The 19,159-nt window shown below is 39.2% G+C and overlaps 1 protein-coding gene across 1 annotated transcript in view; it reads right to left on the bottom strand.

Annotated features, from left to right (window-relative positions):
- ROCK2 (Rho associated coiled-coil containing protein kinase 2) overlaps window positions 1-16,644 on the bottom strand; it is a 147,649-nt gene extending 131,005 nt beyond the window's left edge. Inside the window, exon 1 of the mRNA XM_060118066.1 lies at window positions 16,025-16,644. Coding sequence (XP_059974049.1) covers window positions 16,025-16,165 — 141 coding nt within the window. The 5' untranslated portion in view covers window positions 16,166-16,644. The remainder of the gene's footprint in view (window positions 1-16,024) is intronic.
- Window positions 16,645-19,159: the final 2,515 nt, after the last annotated feature.

Here is a 19,159-nt window from a genome sequence, read left to right on the forward strand (position 1 = left end):
CTTTTCATTCATTTATTTAATACTTAAGAGAATTGAGTATGTGCAAATGAATGTGCTACCTTTCTGGAAATATCAGGCTAACATCAGGAGACTGATTCTGTACGCACATACCTCTTTGAAGACAGAGACATATAAAACATAGGCTGTGTTACACAAAGTTCTGCAACTGCCTGTAAAACAGCTAAAGTTCTGTTCAGTTTACAGAAACTAGCACATATAGTTAGTTTCGCACTGAATTTAATCTTCACATCTCCTTGAGGTAGACAGATCGAGTCTTGTAAATTATCACTCATGGACAGAAAGATAATTAATGAAACACCTAATTAATTAACACCAGTCTTCTGACTCTAAATCCAGCATTCTCTCCATTATACTACTCTGCTTCTCTTCTAAAAATACGCTTGAAAAGAATCCAGCCATTTCATTTTTTTCCATCTTTACTACCCTAGACCAAAAAAAAATTCTTAAGGAAAAAATTCATCTGTATTTTCATATATGAATACAGCTTAAACAGGATTCATTTTATGGACTTATTACAATGGAATTTTACCTACAGAAAATAATTTGAAATAAGCAAGTCATTGTTCAGATTTTTTAAATTTTTATTTCACAAATTTGTTTTAACTTGGACCAAACTGAAAAATTCTGTTTATAAGTGAGGACAAGAAGCACAGTAAAACACTATGCCAGGGACTTACATTCTCCATATCAACTTGAAAGACAAAACTTCCTTATGCTAAAATTTACAGCAATCCCCTCTCTACAACTCCCTCCCTCCAAAATCAGTAATTAACTTCTTAAAAATGTAAGTGTTTTACTTTATGACTTCCCTCTGAAGGAAATTTCATAAGCCAATTTTGTACTAGAGTTTCCTTTTATTAGTTCTAAATTTAGTTTTATTTGTATCATCCGTTGTTTTCCTACTATGGAAATGTCTTAAATGTGGAAAACAAATCTGTTTTCAGTAATGCCTTCAAAATTTGTAATTTTATAGCTTCCCCTTTTATACAAAAATATATGCTTGCAGCAGAAATAGTTTATCAGAACTACCAGTAAAATCCTTTAGTTCAGTTTTCTCATTCTTTTATAACGTAATATCTTGCTTTTGTGACTAAGTTTTTCACTAGCCTGAATATAAGATTAACAAAACACATTCATACTCTAATTTTAAATTTTGCAATATATTCCACTTACGCTACAGTCAGAAATAATACCTTAAAATTTTTTTAGCATGGATATGGCATAAGGAATCATGAAGTCTCAAATTAAATTGCATTCTGTCAAGTATTTAGAAACGCTGACTAAAGCAATAAAATACTGAGGTATTATGGAATAGGGATTCTAATCACTAGTTGTAAAATGTTTCTAAACCAGAAAAACACTTCCAATGAAATGTTAGTAAATCACATGTAACAAACTTCTAAAGACAATAGCAGAAGTATATTAAGGCAGTAAAAGAAGGGTCACCCAATTTCAGATGTTTCACATTTGTAGTTACCTTTCTATTTAGCAATCATTTGGAAAGGATGGATATGTTTTAAAAGATAAACTGTCACAAAATTTTAGGGCTTTAAAGATACTCTTACTTATGTATCACCCTAGTATCATAAATATTAGTTAACTGTGCCTTGGCCACAATTATGCAGTTTTATTAGCCACAAGATAAAATCTACAAAAAGTGAGTTGCTGAAGATTTCAAATACTAAAAAAAAGACAAGTCACAACTGCTATTCCTCTAAGAGCTTAACTATTTTGATAAGAATCAATAAATGCAAATTTTAATTTTCAAATTTATGAAATATGCGCATATCCCTTAACCACCAAAATTAAAATGGCGTAAGAACATGAAATCTGATATACAAATACTTCAGTGAATGAAAAATATGGATATCTTAAACACTGCCTATGAATCATCTGGATATCTCTAATTTTAAATGATGTGAAGAGAAATAATTGCAAAGAATGTATACTTTTAAACAATCTAAACAGTAACATGTTAATAAGATGACTATTAATGTAACCAATGACTTGAAGGCTGCTTTGAAAATAAAATTTCAAAATAGTTTAATATAAGGGTTTTGAATATTTTACAATATTTTTTGCTTGCTTGTAAAGAGACCACAAAATAATATTTGAATGATTTTATTATTTTTTTCAACACAGATAACAATCACAGACATATAAACCATCCTGCTTTAGGTGCTATTCTCTGAAGGACCATACATTTCTAGTGAAATTCTTCTTCCTAAATTAAATCAACTATCAGGGAATAAAAAGACTGTCACTATTTTCCCATCGTCATTTGTTAAATGTAAAACATCAGAATTATATATTTCTAGGACAGTAAGTCTCTGTCCCACCGAAGGGTAAGATGTAATGATAACATTTCTGCATTGAAATTTGTATTGTGTATATTTTACCACAATAAAATTTTCTTTATTTCTCTTTGGTGTATCTTGTCTGATTCTCCCTTCATAAAAGCTCAGCAAGTTAAATTTTCTTCTAAAATGAGAAAAAGAAAAGCCTCGGTCTGATTCCTATGGAGCTCTAAAAAAAGATACAAAATGTGATGACACTTGATATTTCAGAAAATCTGGCATCCCTCCATACGCCAGCGTCTTCCACATATACAATTCTGTGTGCCAGAGATCTCAACCATTTGATTTTGGCTTTTTTCAATCAGTATAAGAAGCAACACATAGTGTTTCTCAAACTCTGACCTGCAGATTTCCTGAATCAGAATCAACTGAGATGGGACTTCCCTGGTGGCCCAGAGCTTAAAAATCCACCTGCCAATGAAGGGGACACTGGTTCGAGCCCTGGTCCAGGAAGATCCGGGAAAATCCCACATGCCACGGAGCAACTAAGCCCGTGCGCCACAGCTACTGAGCCTGTGCTCTAGAGCCTGTGCACCCCAACTACTGAGCCCGCTTGCCTAGAGCCCGTGCTCCACAAGAGAAGCCACTGCAATGAGAAGCCCGCGCACCACAACTAAGAGTAGCCCTTGCTCACCACAACTAAAGAAAGCCCGCGCACAGAAACGAAGACCCAACACAGCCAAAAATAAATAATAAATAAATTAATTTTTTTTAAGAATCAACTGACATGCTTGTTTAAAGGCAAATTCCTGGGCTTCCCTGGTGGCGCAGTGGTTGAGAGTCCGCCTGCCGATGCAGGGGACACGGGTTCGTGCCCCGGTCCAGGAAGATCCCACATGCGGCGGAGCGGCTGGGCCCGTGAGCCATGGCCGCTGAGCCTGCGCGTCCGGAGCCTGCGCTCCGCAATGGGAGAGGCCACAAAAAGCAAATTCCTGGCCCCACTGTAGACAATCTAAATCACAAGATCTGACACCATTTCCACCAAGCGCCCTAGCTGTGATTCTGGCTTTCATCAGGTAATTCTGACTTTCTGGCTTCATTCAAGCCTCTCTGAGCCACAAATATAAAAGAAGAAGAAAAAAATCCTCCTCTTCTCAGATACCTTTTGCACCCAATGGCCCCTCTGCCAATCTTAGAATACTGCACCTCTCAGCTCAGTGGTTCCCACATTTTCCTGCACTTGAGAATCAGATGTGGAACTTTTAAATCTCCCGATCCCCAGGTCACACCACATACCAATTATATTAGAACGGGTGAGGGTGGATTCCAGGCATCAATATTTCTAAAAATCTCTAGTTGAGTCCTATGTATAACGAGGTTTGAAAATTACTGCCTTAGCCATTGGCTTCAGCAGATATAGATTAGAAAAATCTTAACTAAAAGGACCTCTAAGAGCTAAGACACAAACTGTATTGGTATTAAATTAAGTTTTTAAATTTCCAGATACATGAATATATTTTCCCTTTTTATTTTAATCCAGTAGGGAAATTTTCCCAATGCATTTATTAAATTAAAGCTTAAGATTACCTTTTTGAAAGAATGTAAAACAAAAAGAAAAATTGTTTCACGTTGAATGCAACTAATGTAGGATCATACCATGCATTTAAAGTTCAGAGAAAAAATTCGTCATTATTTCATTTGCATACTAATTTCAGTGATTATATTTTGGGAAATATAATCATGGAAACCCAGTACAAAAATTCAAAGTCTGTGTTTTAGATATTTAAAAGCAACCCCAAAAGGTCTGGTAACTCCAAATTTTTCTAAATTTAGAATAGATGGAATATTGTTACTAACATTAATGCTACATTTTGCATTATCTCTTTTCCCAGTTTCTGACTTGGCATATCATTTCCCTGAAACAAAATCGCAATCTTGATATCTTTTCCTCTATTCTTTACTAATTCCCATAGATGCTGGTTATGTGACCTGTTAGCAGCACTTGATGAAATCTAATGGTCCATGAAGGAAATTTTTTTAAAATTTTGATTCTTTTAACAAAGGCACACTAGTCAACCATAATACACCATTTTTAACCATTCAACTTCAACCTGAACTTTATCCACTTTGTAACACAATAAAATATGGCCCTATTTATTCAATGCACAAAAGTCTCAAGTGCCACAAACTGTAACTCTATAAGTTATCCCCAAAAGGTAAAGCATTTTTCAAAATCATACTAATGTTTAGACATATAATACTTGAAATATTTTTACAGGGTTTCAACACACAAAAACACATGTCACTACACCTTGCAGGCCTCAAAGTGCATGACAACTGTGCTAGTGCACTTTCCTTGTAGAAAAATAAATATCACTATGACCAAAAATTTTTTTAATTCATCTTTAATATATTAAAGCATCTTAAACATTAAAAGAATTATTTCCTAAATTTTCCCTTCAATGCTCAAAAAAAGTCCCACATGTGGTTATCTCTAATAAAAACTAAAAAATAAAAATACAATCATCTAAACTAAAGCTAAAGGGAAAACTTCAATTTCAATAAGCATACTTTTATGACTTCTAAAGGAATCATACTGAAATACAAGGTGAAACAGTAGGGCAATATCCTGATACAGAATGCACAAATAAGGCAGTTACTGTTATATCTGAAAAGAACACTATTTTGGTTAAGTTCCAAAACTTTGCACATAATGTAATCCCCAAAAGCAATATCCAATGCCACCTACAAACAAGAAGAACATTTTTTTCTTTGTTAAATTCAGGTGGGTACTCAAAGAATAAACCAAAAGATGAGTGTAATATACAGCGTTTTAAATACCAATAGTTATCATCCACCCTCAAAGGAACCAAGTTACTAAATTGATACTAAGAATTGTTGTCTGATCTTCATGTATAACAGAAAAGTATAAAGATGAATGTTGGGTCAACAAGAGAGAAATAAGCTTACTTCAAGATGCTCAAGATAATGAAAAAAGAAAAGATGAGCACAAAGCAGAATGGAGAAACATTTAAAGGCCATATGTATGTCAGGAGTACTTCAACTTTAGCTTAGGAATAACCCAACTAGTAGAGACTCTACTGCCATTACAGGGCCTACACAGCTCACCAAGGCTCATACATTACTTGGAAGAAAAAGGTACCGTAACAAGGTTTAAAAAAAAAAAAGCCTAGTCTTAATTAGCAGGCACTAGTGGAGACACTAGTCAGTAGGATACTTCCACCTACAAAGGCCTGTGATCTGTACTTATTCACATTCTATTTTTACACATCAGAATTCGCCTGTGGCATACAAAATTAAACAACTTTTATATACCACACTCATGGTATATTAGTAAAATATCAAAAGAACAAGCAAAATTGACAAGCACGTGAAATAGTGTTCAGCCTCACGTGTCATTAGCAACATGCACTACAATGGCTATAATCACAAAGACAGACCACACCAAGTGTTCTCTGAGGATGTAGAGAAACTGGAACCCTCATACCTTGCTGGTGGGAATGTAAAATGGTGCAGCCACTCTGGAAAACATTTTGTTCACTCCTTAAAAGTTAAGCATAAGCTTACCATATGACCCAGCAATCCCACTCCTTGCAATCTAGCCAAGAGAAATAAAAACATTAAAGTAATTTCATAAACAAAATGAGGTATATCTATACAATGGAATATTATTCAGCAATTTAAAAGAACAAGATATTGATATATGCTACAACGTAGATGAACCTCAAAAACATTATGCTAGGTGAAAGAAGCCAGAACAAATGACTGCATACAGTGTCATTCTATTTGTATGGAATTTCCAGAAAAGGAAAATGTATAGAAACAGAACAGAATCAGTGGTTGGCTGGGGCTAGTAATCAGAATGCTTGATAATATCTGAAAAGTTTTCAAAACAGTCATTCATAGTGACTTGTAATAACACTCTTGAATCCTGATCAAAATCTCTCATGCCCTTTGGGTTTGTTTTTAATTCTGTTAACGAATATTGCCTTATCATTAATCACAGCCAACATGCCATTTTAAGGAATTTCACCCTGCGAACACACCACCAGCATTTCATTTGCCCTTACTCATGAAACGCTGTTTCAACACGGGCATCACCTAGGTACGTAAGAAGGAACTGGGTATGTTTAACCAGAAGAAAAGTTAGGGGGTAGAGAGAACAGAAGACACATGATAAATGATAAAGGTTGTTCAGTCCACATGAGCTGTTTTTACTTCACCTAAAACACTGAATAGAAGTAGCTTAAATACTTTCCAAGACAAACTGTTTCAGCACAATCCAGAAAATATTCAAATCACAATTCACTTTCCTGCTTGACTTCCAATTAATTCTACCACCCAAACCTTCCAACTAATTCTATCACCCACATCCTCTCTGCATATACACGTTTACTTATCTTTATTCCCATAGATAGATAAGAAATAAGTGACAAGAACATATACCAAAAATTTTACTTGGGGCATACTTTAGTATCTCTTCAAGCAAGGATATATTTCTACAGTTTATCACTCCTGCTACTTAAAAAAGAATTATTTGTTAGTTTATTCAACAAATATTTACAAGACATATCAAGAGGAAGACAAAAAAGACCCAGGTCCTAAAAGAGCTTGTATTCTGTCCATTAAATAAACTCAAAAGCCAAGAAGTACATAAGACAAAACTTGGTATCTTAAGCATTCCTCATCACAAACATCCAGGTAATTAAGATAATGCCAACCCTGGTCTGCTCCGTTTCTATCTAAATAAAGTAATAGGAAGCTCTGCTATTCATTTCCATGGCATAAAAAATAACCCCAACAATGAAATGTTAAAAATTAGTTCCAAGTCTATAATCTCTTGAAAATAAAGAAAATTTCTATCAGTTGCTTTGTAACTTAAAAAGTCTGAAACTCTTTTAGAGAATAAAAGAAATTAGACACTGAGTACTCAGTGATCAGTTAACTATAACCAAAAACAATTATAGAACACTTCAGATACCAGACCTGAAAACTCCATACCTCACCGAAATGAAGCAACAAGCCATACAATCATTCCTGGACTTAAAACATTCCTCAAAAGATTATCAATGATGAACCAAAAGTGAACCTCAATATTTCCTTTTTCTCTGTCTCTGTCAGTCTCTGTCTCTGTCTCTGTCTCTCTCTCTCTCTCTCTCTCACACACACACACACACACACACACACACACACACACACATAGAAATGCTAAACCCAAATGCTTTCTAAAAAGATAAGTGAGGGTCATCTGGGACACTGAAATGCAGAATTTACAAATATATCTCTGTAATTTAATCATACTTCAAAGGGAAAAAAAAAAGTACAGATGATACAGATGAGAGGAAAGGAGAATGACTGCAATCAAGGATAAAGTGAGGGCTTCCCTGGTGGCACAGTGGTTGAGAGTCCGCCTGCCGATGCAGGGGACACGGGTTCATGCCCCGGTCCGGGAAGATCCCACATGCCGTGGAGCAGCTGGGCCCGTGAGCCATGGCCTCTGAGCCTGCGCATCCGGAGCCTGTGCTCCGCAACGGGAGAGGCCACAACAGTGAGAGGCCCGCATACCGCAAAAAAAAAAAAAAAAAAAAAAAAAAAAAGATAAAGTGAGAAGAGACAGTTTTAGTAGAGTCCCAAATGCCACCACGATTTCACATCAATTTAAATATTAGGGACTTCCCTGGTGGCGCAATGGATAAGACTCTGCGCTCCCAATGCAGGGGGCCCGGGTGCGATCCCTGGTCAGGGAACAAGATCCCAAATGCACGCTGCAACTAACAGTTCGCACGCCACATCTAAGGGACTGGCGAGCCACAACTAGGGAGCCCGCCTGCCAGTGCTACTAAGACCTGGTGCAACCAAATAAATAAATATTTAAAATAAATAAATATTAAGCTCTATAAAATAAGCTACCAATGAAAATGTTATTTTGTGGTTTTCTTCCCCCCAAAGGCTATATTATAATAAACTGCTCTCAGTCATCCACATTCTCTTTACCGGTAACCCTTATCACTAACAGCTCATATTTATATATTTTTGGAATATATATATATATATATATATATATATATATATATATATAAAAGCACAGAGTAGGATTTTAAGTATAGTTGTAAAGTTGTAATTTCCATGAAGAAACTCAAGAAGCTCAAGTGGAGACCTAACCTATAATCATTACCCTCTCTATTCCCCCAAGCACCACTCTCCAAACAGAAAGTTACATGACAATACAGAAATATAAACAGAGGCTCCCAATTAATATTTTGGGAACTCTAGGGCTGATACTCAGACAAATCTCCTGATAAAATCTTTGTACCCCTACTTCATACTTTCCATCAGAATTCCAAATGAAATAAAAGTAACATTAAAAATAAAACCATCAGAGCACTAAAAGAAAATTCAGGTCTATGATATCATAATCCTGATAGTGGAGAATGTCCTAAGCATGACATCTAAGCCAGAAATCACTCTACAGTGAGAAGACTAATAAATTTGACTAATAAAAGCTTCTATTATTCATTAAGTGTTAAAAAATTTAACAATGACAAAGCACATACACAGCGTAATTTTACTTCTTTTATATTTTAATTTTTTCAGGCAGATATTTACACCAAAATGTTAAACAGTGGTTATCTCTATGTGAGGAGACTATGTAGAAGGGTCACTTGCATTTATACCTTTCTTTATTCTTTAAATTTTCTACAATAAGAACATATTATTTTTATAATTTAAAAAGTAACAAATCTTTCTTCACTTCAAACAACAAAATCTACGTTTCCCTGTCTCAACCATGGTTGCCTGCCCATTTCCTTCAGGTAAAATGATATAAATTAAAAATTAAAAAATTAAAAAAGAATTCTGAACAGAGCATGGGTTAAACAGGAGAACCATGACTGAAGACTTGATGTAGTTACTAAGGTGATAAAAAAGCAAATAAAAAGTGCACCTATCAGTAAATTGATTTCTGACAAAGGTGCCAAGCAAGGCAATCCAACGAGAAAAGAAAAATATTTTTTTTGAAAACTGGTGCTGGTGACTATAGTTAATGATACTGTATAGTAGACCCGAAAGTTGCTAAGAGAGTAGATCTTAAATATTCTCAACACAACAACAACAACAGCATGGTAATTATGAGAGGTAAAGGGTGTGTTAACTAACCTTACTGTGGTAAACAGTTGGCAATACATGTGTATCAACTGTCAGTGTTAAATGTCAATAATATCCCAATAAACCTAGGGAAAAAATGGTGTTCGATAGTCTAAATAACTGGATTTGGGGAATATGAGGGAAAGAAATGAACCCTGACCCCAAACTAAAACTGGCTTAACACATATCCTAGACCTAAAAGTAAACTATAAAGCTTCTAAAAGAAAGGAAAGGAAAATTTCTTGTGACATGGGGATAGGCAACAGTCTCTTAGGCAGAAAAAGCAATAACCATGAAAAAATGTGATTAAAGAAACAGACACGCCACATATTTGACAAAGAACTGGTATCTAGGATATATAAAGAGCTTGTACAGCTCAAAAAGAAAGAACATAATTTTTTCAAATGGGCAAAATATCTGAACAGATGCTTCACAAAAGAAGATATACAAATGGCCAGTTAAGTGCATAAAAAAGTACATCATTCGTCATCAGAGAAATGCAAACTAAAGCCACAATGAAATACTACTACCCACCCACAGAATGGCTAAAATTTAAGACTCAGTGTTGGGGAGGAACTGGAACTCTCCTAGGTTGCTGTGTTAATGTAAAATATGACCATTTGGGGAAGATATCTGACATTTTTCTAAAAAAACTAAACATACACCTACCCTAAGACCTAGTAATTCCACTACTAGGTATTTAACTCAAGGGAAATGAAAATATGTCCTCACAAAGGCTTACTACAAGATTGTTCACAGCAAAGTTTATTAAGAGCCGAAGTCTATATACAAAATAGCCAAAACCTGAAAACAGCCCAGGCATCCATCAACAGAAGATGCCTAATAAATTGTGGTTTATACACATAAAACACTAGTTAGCAATAAAAAAGGAACAAACTGCTGATATGCAAAATAACAGGAATTAGTCTCAAAAACTATGCTGAACTAAAGAAGCCAGATATAGAAGAGTACATACTATATAGGATTCCACTTATATGAAGTTCTAGAAAAGGTAAAAGTAATCTTTAGTTACCCCTCCCCCCCAAAAATCAGAAGAGCGACTGACTCCAAGAGAATGGGGTGTAGAATTAGCGGAAAAGGCATATGAGGGAGATTTCTAGGTTGATAAGAGTGTCCTATATCTCAATAAGGATTTGCATTACACGGGTGTGTGCATTTGTCAGAACTCATCAATGTGATACTTAAGATTTGTTTCATTGTATGTAAATTTAATCTTTAAAGAAAAAAACTCTACTTAATGAAATGCATGCTTAAGTGTTAATGGAGAAGTGTACCACATCTGCAACTTACTTTAAATGAATCAAAAACAAAAGATGTATTGATAGATGAATGAAGAGATGGCTAGATATAATAAAGCAAATATAGCAAGCTATTAATTAGGTGATGAGTATATGGATGTTTATTAGCAATTCTTTCAATTTCACTATACTTTGAAATTTTCCATAGTAAAACGCTGGGGAAAAACTTAAACCCTACCTTGTTAAGTTGAACACAGAATATATTAAAACCCAACAATTCCACTCCTAGATATATATCCCAGCCTACAGAAACTTCACATGGGCTCCAATAATAATCACACTTTCCATGATAGCAAAAAAATGAAAAATAATCTAAATATCCATCAAGTAGATTGAAGCAATATATTATGGTTTACGGTATGAGTGAAAATTAATAAACCACAATGTGAGTAATTTTGAGTGAAAAAGCAAGTCACAAAAGAATATATACAGATGTTAGCCCTTTATAAAGTTAAAAGAAAAACTAAACAATATTGTTTAGGAATACATACTAATGTGGTAATCTATGAAATAAAGCAAGGAAATGATTAAAAAAAAAAAAAAGTTCCAGGTAGCAGATGAGAGAGGATGAAGGAAGACTGAATTCAGCAGCAGCAGAATACAGGTAACTTCAATAGGTTAGTGTTCTATTCATTAACTTGAGCAGTGATTTCATGAATGCTTGCTTTTTATGCTTCATAATTCATATCTGCATGCTATATTCTCTTAGTATGTTTAGAATACTTCAGAATTTGAAATGGGAAAAGAGAGCTATCTGATCAGGACTCAACCACAACAACTTAGGCTTCAAGATAATTATCCACTATTTCTTTACAACTATTTAAGGTGTATATAAGTCAATATTTCCTTACTTAGTCTATGTTGGCCTTACTGTGGGGCAAGATGTTTCCAAATTCAGAATTTTTTGGATTTTCTAATAGTAATAAAGTATATATACTATATACAGTATATTCCCGAAAACCCTCTGGGGAGTCTGAGGTAGCACCCTGAAATCAAACACTAATATTTCTCCAGGGAAGGCTATTGCTATTTACACCAAGAGAGATGAATCACCTAAAATATTGTAACATCAGATCAGGTCAGATGTTACATCAAATAAGTTTTACCAAAAACTAGGTTTTCAGAGCTCTTTATATATCAGAACTGTGGGGGAGGGACTGTGGACCTGTACTTTCAAAGGGGTTCAACTTCACCTAACTAGTAAATTCTACATATCACTTTTTTCAACCTCTCTAGCTAATTCATTTTCTTTAAAGATTTCCTGACCATCAAAATGCAAGTTTCAAAGTAATATAATCCCACTTATGCTATAAATGCCCAACGTTTATTTCACAAAAGAGCAACACATATAAAACCTTCTTTATTCAATTTTTATTCTATTTCACTTTTGTATCTTTATGATATTCACACTTGTTATATAGTGGGGGGAAAATGCACATACGATTTTATTTTAAATAAGCAAATAACCATCACCAAGCTGAAAATCTTAGCACTGTGATAAGAAATATTTTCACATAGTTTACAGGTATAATAAAATCCAAGTGTTTTGTATTCTAAGTGGCTGAAAATCATAAGTAAATTTTTAATCACCTTTCCCCATCAACACTAGCCTTATGGAACAGTTTACCCAAGCCTGAATCCCACAGGTTATAACAATCATTTACTCTCCTAAAAAAATAAATCAAAACACAAAAGCACAGACCTTTAGAAAGACATCTCTCCATCATAACACTAAAGGACAATTCTTTTTACCATAATACTTGGGTAAGCAGTATCAGAAGCTTAGTCTTGACAACAAAACATGGGTATTTACCCAAAAGTTTCAAACACTGCAAAAGCATACTACTGACAATCCTTCCCTCCAAAAAAAAAAAAGTATTACAGAAGCAAATCTCTCTCAAAACTCTATTTTTAAATAATACCAAGAAACTCACAATCCGCAACCTCAAAGGGATATATTCTCTTCAGATTAATCTTAAGGACCCACATAAAGCCTCCATAAAACGAGATGATGCAGAGAAAAAAAGACAATTTAGTCTCTATATGGACAGTCTTGGAATCCAGTTCTAGCTATGCCTGATGACTGCTAGCACTTTTCTGATGGCAAATTCAAAAGATAATGCTACTCATTCAGAATTTTATAGCAAGAAATAGTTGCCAATAAAACCTTTTCCTTTTCAAAGAAAATATAAAGCACTTACCTAAAAATATGCTAAATGCACACAGAAGTGAGCTAAATTTAACGAGCACTACTATGTACCAAGCATTGAGCTAAGCACTTTACATGTTATAATATTTTTCCCAACAAATAGTTTTACCTTCTAGGCCTAGCCTACAGTACCCATATAGTAACTATTATACAGTAATTTCTGGTATACTTCATCTTCTTACTTTTGTCACCTTAGGCAGTATACAATTTTAAATCGTACTTTCTAAGCTCCTGAATAAGTAACTAAGCTTTGTAACTGTGTTTTTATCAGATTATATTACTTTAATTTTCTCTGTTAAAGGAAAAATATTTTCTATAATAAAACCAAAAGAAATGCCATTCTCAGTAAAACAATGATCAGTTGCGACATGAAGGCTAAAAGGTAAGGTTTCAAATTTTAAAGTGATCCGCACCATTATTTCAGGAAATATGTCTTTATAACATTCTTTTTAAAATTAATTCTTGGGGACTTCCCTGGTGGTGCAGTGGTTCGGAGTCCGCCTGCCAATGCAGGGGACATGGGTTTGAGCCCTGGCCTGGGAGGATCCCACATGCCGCGGAGCAACTGAGCCCATGCGCCACGGCTACTGAGCCTGCGCTCTAGAGCCCGCAAGCCACAGCTACTGATCCCGTGTGCCACAACTACTGAAGCCCCCCTGCCACAACTACTGAGGCCTGTGCGCCTGGAGGCCGTTCTTTGTAATAGGAGAGGCCACCGCAATGAGAGGCCCGCGGACTGTAACGAAGCGTGGCCCCTGCTCGCCGCAACTAGAGAAAGCCCGCGAGCAGCAACGAGGACCCAGTGTAGCCAAAAATAAACAAATAAATAAATAAATTTATTTTTAAAAAAAATAAATTCTTGGAATTTCTGTCTGGAAAGATGAAAAAGTCCTGGAGATGGATAGTGGTGATACTTGCACAACAATGTGAATGTAATCAATGCCACTGAACTGTACACTTAAAAATGGTTAAAACAGTAAATTTTATGTTATGTACATGTTACTACAACTTTAAAAACTAATTCGTTCTACTACTTGATACAGTGAAATACACATGATTTTAAGCTAACTTACTATAACATGGTTTAGAAAAAATCTTCAGCTCATCATTTTGCAATAGAAACACCAGCAACCTCAAAGGGTAAAGGACAATTTTTGGCCTGATAAGATTTACTGCAACTCAGAACCATAACAGTTAATCAGCTAAAAACAGCAAAAACAAAATCCGTCCAGTCAGCAGCATCTGATGTCATCATACCAGTAGTATGTTACCTTAATAAAGGTGTAAAGTGTCTTGGCTGTATTAGGCACTCAATAAATGAATGGACCAGATTGTTTACTGAGCATGTGTAATGCTTCCTTTTTTAAAAACAACCTTCATTTTAATAATTCAGAAAATACTTTAATAAAAAAGAATGTACGCTCATTACCATGTATAAATAACTTAGGCTCAAGCTCATAATAACCCTAATAATTATGATGAACATCAGTAAAGACCCAAGAGATGAAAGTGAAGTGTAAAAAATTTCTATCTGAGGTTGAATATGAACTTGATGAATACTTGAGATTTGCTGTACTATTTTTAACTGAACTTTCTGGCCTTAGGTCAAAGTTTTGCTAGCAAAATACCAAAGCGAAAAGGCTGGGAGTGAAGCCCAGAGTCTCTGCTTTGGCCTTGGAAAAGCTGTGCCCTTCATGCAACCAATCCTATCCCCAACTGAAGACTTCTAAACACTATTCATAGTGCCATGCTCCCATGAAAACATACGAACAACCCACTAATATGAAAATCGGGAAAAGGAAATGTCAAACGCGTCTTGCAGAGTACAGTACATCACTACATTCTGTGCATTGTACAGAAAGACACTCTTTAGTCAGTTCCTGCACTTCAGCCAAACGGTACTGAGTCACTCTGCAAATGATTCCAGAAACCTCAAAGGATAACCAACAGCTTCTGAAGGAAAGTCAGTCAGTCACTGGAAAGGGAGGAGACAGCTTTTCTCATCATACAGTCAATAGATTTCTCCTGTCAGGGAACAGAGCTGAACAGGAGTTCTGGAAGGGAATATCTGAAGATGATCCAAGGATCATCTACCTGAATTCTAGTCGTCCAGGGTTAATTTAACATCCAGCGCATCTTTTTCGCTTTCTTCTCCTCTCCAGGGTAAAAACCCACACCCCCTTTTCCCATAAATGCATCTCTACTGCATATTAATCAAAGAGTCTGTGAAATACAACAGTCTATCCTAACAAAAACAAGAAATAAACAAGCATTCTACAGTGCGTTTCTGATCTGTAAATCATGTCCCTTTCTTAAACAAAGCCAACTAGCAGACGTTACGTGGCTATCAATTTGGATTTCAAAGGCCATCTCAGGAAAGAGATACAATGAAAAGGAGGGATTGATTCCATTCTACAATTCAGATGGATTCTTTAGCTCTGGTGCAATAATCTCGGAAATTAAATTTACAGAAATTAAAATGCACTAAATTGCAACTAGTAACGTTCAAACACAACTGAAAACAGGAAAACCTTAGCTGTGTGTTTCAAGATTTCAGACTGAACTCTTTGTCCTGTACCCCAGGTGGGTACTGCCCATAGGGACAGCCCCAGGTTTCTCGCTTCCTCGGACTCACGTCCCCACGCAGCATGACGCTCTTGCAAACGGGCTAGCCTGGTGCCTGAAGGACAGCGTACCTTCCACCCTACCTCCCCAAACCCCCAGGGCAGGCGGGAAGGAGAAGAGGGGTGCTTCCTCCCAGAGCTCCAAGAAAGGGCCAGCCGGGGATGACACCGGCTCCAGGAGACAGAAGGGAAGAATCAAAGGTGGGTCTCTACTCCCGGAACTTAGTCGCAGAAATGTTTGGTCTCCGACCCGGGCCCCGGCTGCCGGAAGCTGGGCGGGGTGGGGCGAGACCTCCCCCCACGGATGGGTGGGCACGGAGGGGTGGGCAGTCGGGGGAATCGGCGGTGTGAGCGGTCAGCAGAGAGGGCTCCCGGGCCCCGGCCACCTACCAGCAAGCTCTCCACGTTGATGGGCGACCGAGGGTCTCGGATGAGCGCCTCCAGCTTCCTCTGGCGGCTCACGCCCGCGCCGTCCCCCGACACGGCCTCGGGGGCGCCGGGCATCTTCCCCGTCGGCGGGGGCCGGCTCATGCCGCCGCCGCCGCCGGGCCCGCACCCCGCTCCCCGCGCTCCGGCCCTGCCGCCTCGGGGCCTAGCGCCGCCCTCGAACCGCCGGCTCCGGCCGGGGCTCCGCCCGGGCCCACCGCCCGCCTCGAGCTCCGGTTTCGTGTCTCAGCGCCCCGGGGCCTGGGGGTGTCGGAGAGGCCGGTCCGGCCCGGCCGAGAACGGCGAGGAACAGACGGCGTCCCCGCCCCTCAGTCAGATTCGCGCCGCCCGGTCCGCTCCTCCGCCGCGAGCTCCCCCAGGACTCCGAGGGCGGGAGCGGGGAAGTGGCGCCGCCACCGCCGGGCCGGGACTGTCCCGCCCTCTGGGGCTCGGGGAAGCTGAAGCCCAGGCTCCGACAACTACTGCCGCCGCCAGCCCGCTCCCATGACCGCCGTCTGCAGCCTCAGTCCCACAAGCCCGCGCCCCTAACACACTCCCGCGCGGCGCCTGTCTACGGCCGCGCGCAGCCGCTACCCACAAGCCCCTCGGCCCGCGGCTGCCGGCGCGCCCCCGCTCGCCCCGCCCCGCGCGCGGGCGCGCGCGCCATCTCCCCCGCCCGCCGGCCTCCGCCTCCTCTCGCCCCTTTCCTCATTTTTTATCGTTTCCTCCTGTCTGCTTGGCTTCGCATTTCTCCTTTTTGAGTCTCTTTTCTTCTCCGCTTCCTCCTCCCCCTTTTTGAGTTCTCAAAGGGTAAATGGCTGGGCGCGCGGTCACCGCCTCACTTGACCCGCGAGCTCCAGCTGGGGGAGGGGAGGGCACGCCGGGGGCTCGGGTCGGCCCGCGGCTCCGCTCCCGCCTGACTCTGCCCGGGCGGACGACCCCGCGGACTCGGAGGCCCACCCCCACCGCCCCGGCCCGGCCCGGCCGCACCCGGCGCGGGGCCGGGGGGTGGGGGGGCGGCGGACGGCTTGTAGCGGGGGGATGGGTCGGTCCGCGCCCCCCGCCTCCGCCCGGCCCCAGCTGACTCAGCGCGCAGCTATGCGGGCCTTGCATCACCCGCGCCAAAATAATAGCGACCGCCACTCGCTGCCTTCGCCTGCAGAGCTCTGCGCTTGCAAGGGGCCTGTCTGGGCCACGAAGATTTTAGTGGAAAGGCCGAGAGGGTGTGCCTTGGGAATCGGAAACTCGAAGAGGACGGGCGGTTGGAATCCAAGTCCTGGGGCAAGAGGGCCTGGAAGAGCTGCTTCTGTCCCCAGGGCAGGAGTCCTGGACTCCCGGAAACCTTTCTGCGCATCCCTAACAGTCGCCTTCCCAGCTGGACTTAAACACCAACCCTGAAGAGAACAAGAGGGCGATAGAAAAATGCTTTCCCTCCGCAGACCTTCTCGAGGTCTTTGCCTTTTGGGGGGGCGGAAGAGGGGCGGTCATAGGGGCCGCTCGTCCACATTCCTGCCTCTCGCGGCCCTTGCCATTGGTCAGATCCATCCAGGGCGCAATCTGAAAAGTATGTGCCAAGAGCTGTAAAACTGTTCATTGAGCCCCTTTGACCCAGTAAACCCATTTAAGGAAGTACATTTCTAAGGAAATGATCCAAAGGGGGGGTGGGGGGAGAACTTGTATAAAGATGTTTATAGCAGGGCTATTCAGAATGTTCATAATGACCAAAACCTGGGAATGGACCCATTTGTCCAACAACTGGGGAATAATCCAAACAAGTTCTGTCACGTTAACAGAAGGAATCCTGGCAGGTATGCAGGATTCAAGTCAAGCACGTCAAATTTGGGGAAATACATGAAAAGATGTATTGGAAATAAGGAATAAAACAACGAGGAGAAAAAATATTTCGTACACACTACTCAAAACTGTAAAATGAGTAGCTGTAAGAACAGGAGGTGAATACAGTTGTTTTTAAGGGAATGGGATTTCTTTTTTCCTTGAAGATGCTTAAGAGAACATTTCAATTTCAAAAACGGAAAAACTGTCATAAGATAGATGGGCCACTCCAAAAATCTACACTCTGATATCCATTAAGTAGTAAAAAGCCTAAGAACCTTTCTCAACGGCATGTCAGAGAGAAGCCCATAAAAGGGCAACCTAGTTCCAAAGGCCTAACCTTATAAAAGTAACATTTTAATTCAGTGAGTTTTCCAGGAGTCTCATCATTCGTTGTGAGTTAAAGCCACCCTCACTTGGACTAGGCAGGAAGGGGTCCTGGAGGATCCAATACAGCATTTTCCTCTCAGATAGTAGCACTGACTTCTGGTCAAAGGTCAGTCCTTTAAGTGTGTATGTTGAGTGACTCATTCATACTTCCACAGACCACACCAAGAGGACAGAGTGAGCTAGACACTACACCTGCTTCTGCACTGAAGCAAAATAATGAGATAATCCATGATTACCAATCCTTTTACCTGATGACAATGTAATATGCAAAGCAAAAGGAACACCATATGGTTCTCCGTTTTCAAATTAATTTTTCAACAACTGGCTGGCCGTATATTTTTATGGAGCTTGGTGGACTAACAGAAAGCCACGATCCCACATACTGGACATGAAAACCTTACTTAAAAAGAAAAAGGTAACGATCAACAAGACACAGATAATGGGCGCCTTCTGCATATGGCCATTTACATAGGCTAGAAAAAGCCACAGTGGAGAAGATTTTTATCTAAGACCTACACCATTGTCTACATGGAAGAAAAGAAGACTAATCTCTGGATATGAGTTAAACCTTTATTTCTTTTGGTCAGTACGACAATTCTTGTTTTACCTAAAGAGAGCACAAATATATTCTTGTAAAAGTTCACACAAACCAGAAATATATAAACATAGCTTGAAAAATCACTCTCCCAAATCTCCCCACACACACATTCTCTTATCATTCAAGGCCTTTATCCATTTCATACATACGTATTTGTATACACCCATATGTATCTTTTTCCCACATATATAGTGTTATACCATATCACAGTGGGTTTTTTTGTTTGTTTTTAAATTTTATTTATTTATGGCTACGTTGGGTCTTCGTTGCTACGTTGG

Source organism: Mesoplodon densirostris, chromosome 14 (assembly GCF_025265405.1).
Source record: "Mesoplodon densirostris isolate mMesDen1 chromosome 14, mMesDen1 primary haplotype, whole genome shotgun sequence".
In the NCBI taxonomy this organism is placed as follows: domain Eukaryota; kingdom Metazoa; phylum Chordata; class Mammalia; order Artiodactyla; family Ziphiidae; genus Mesoplodon; species Mesoplodon densirostris.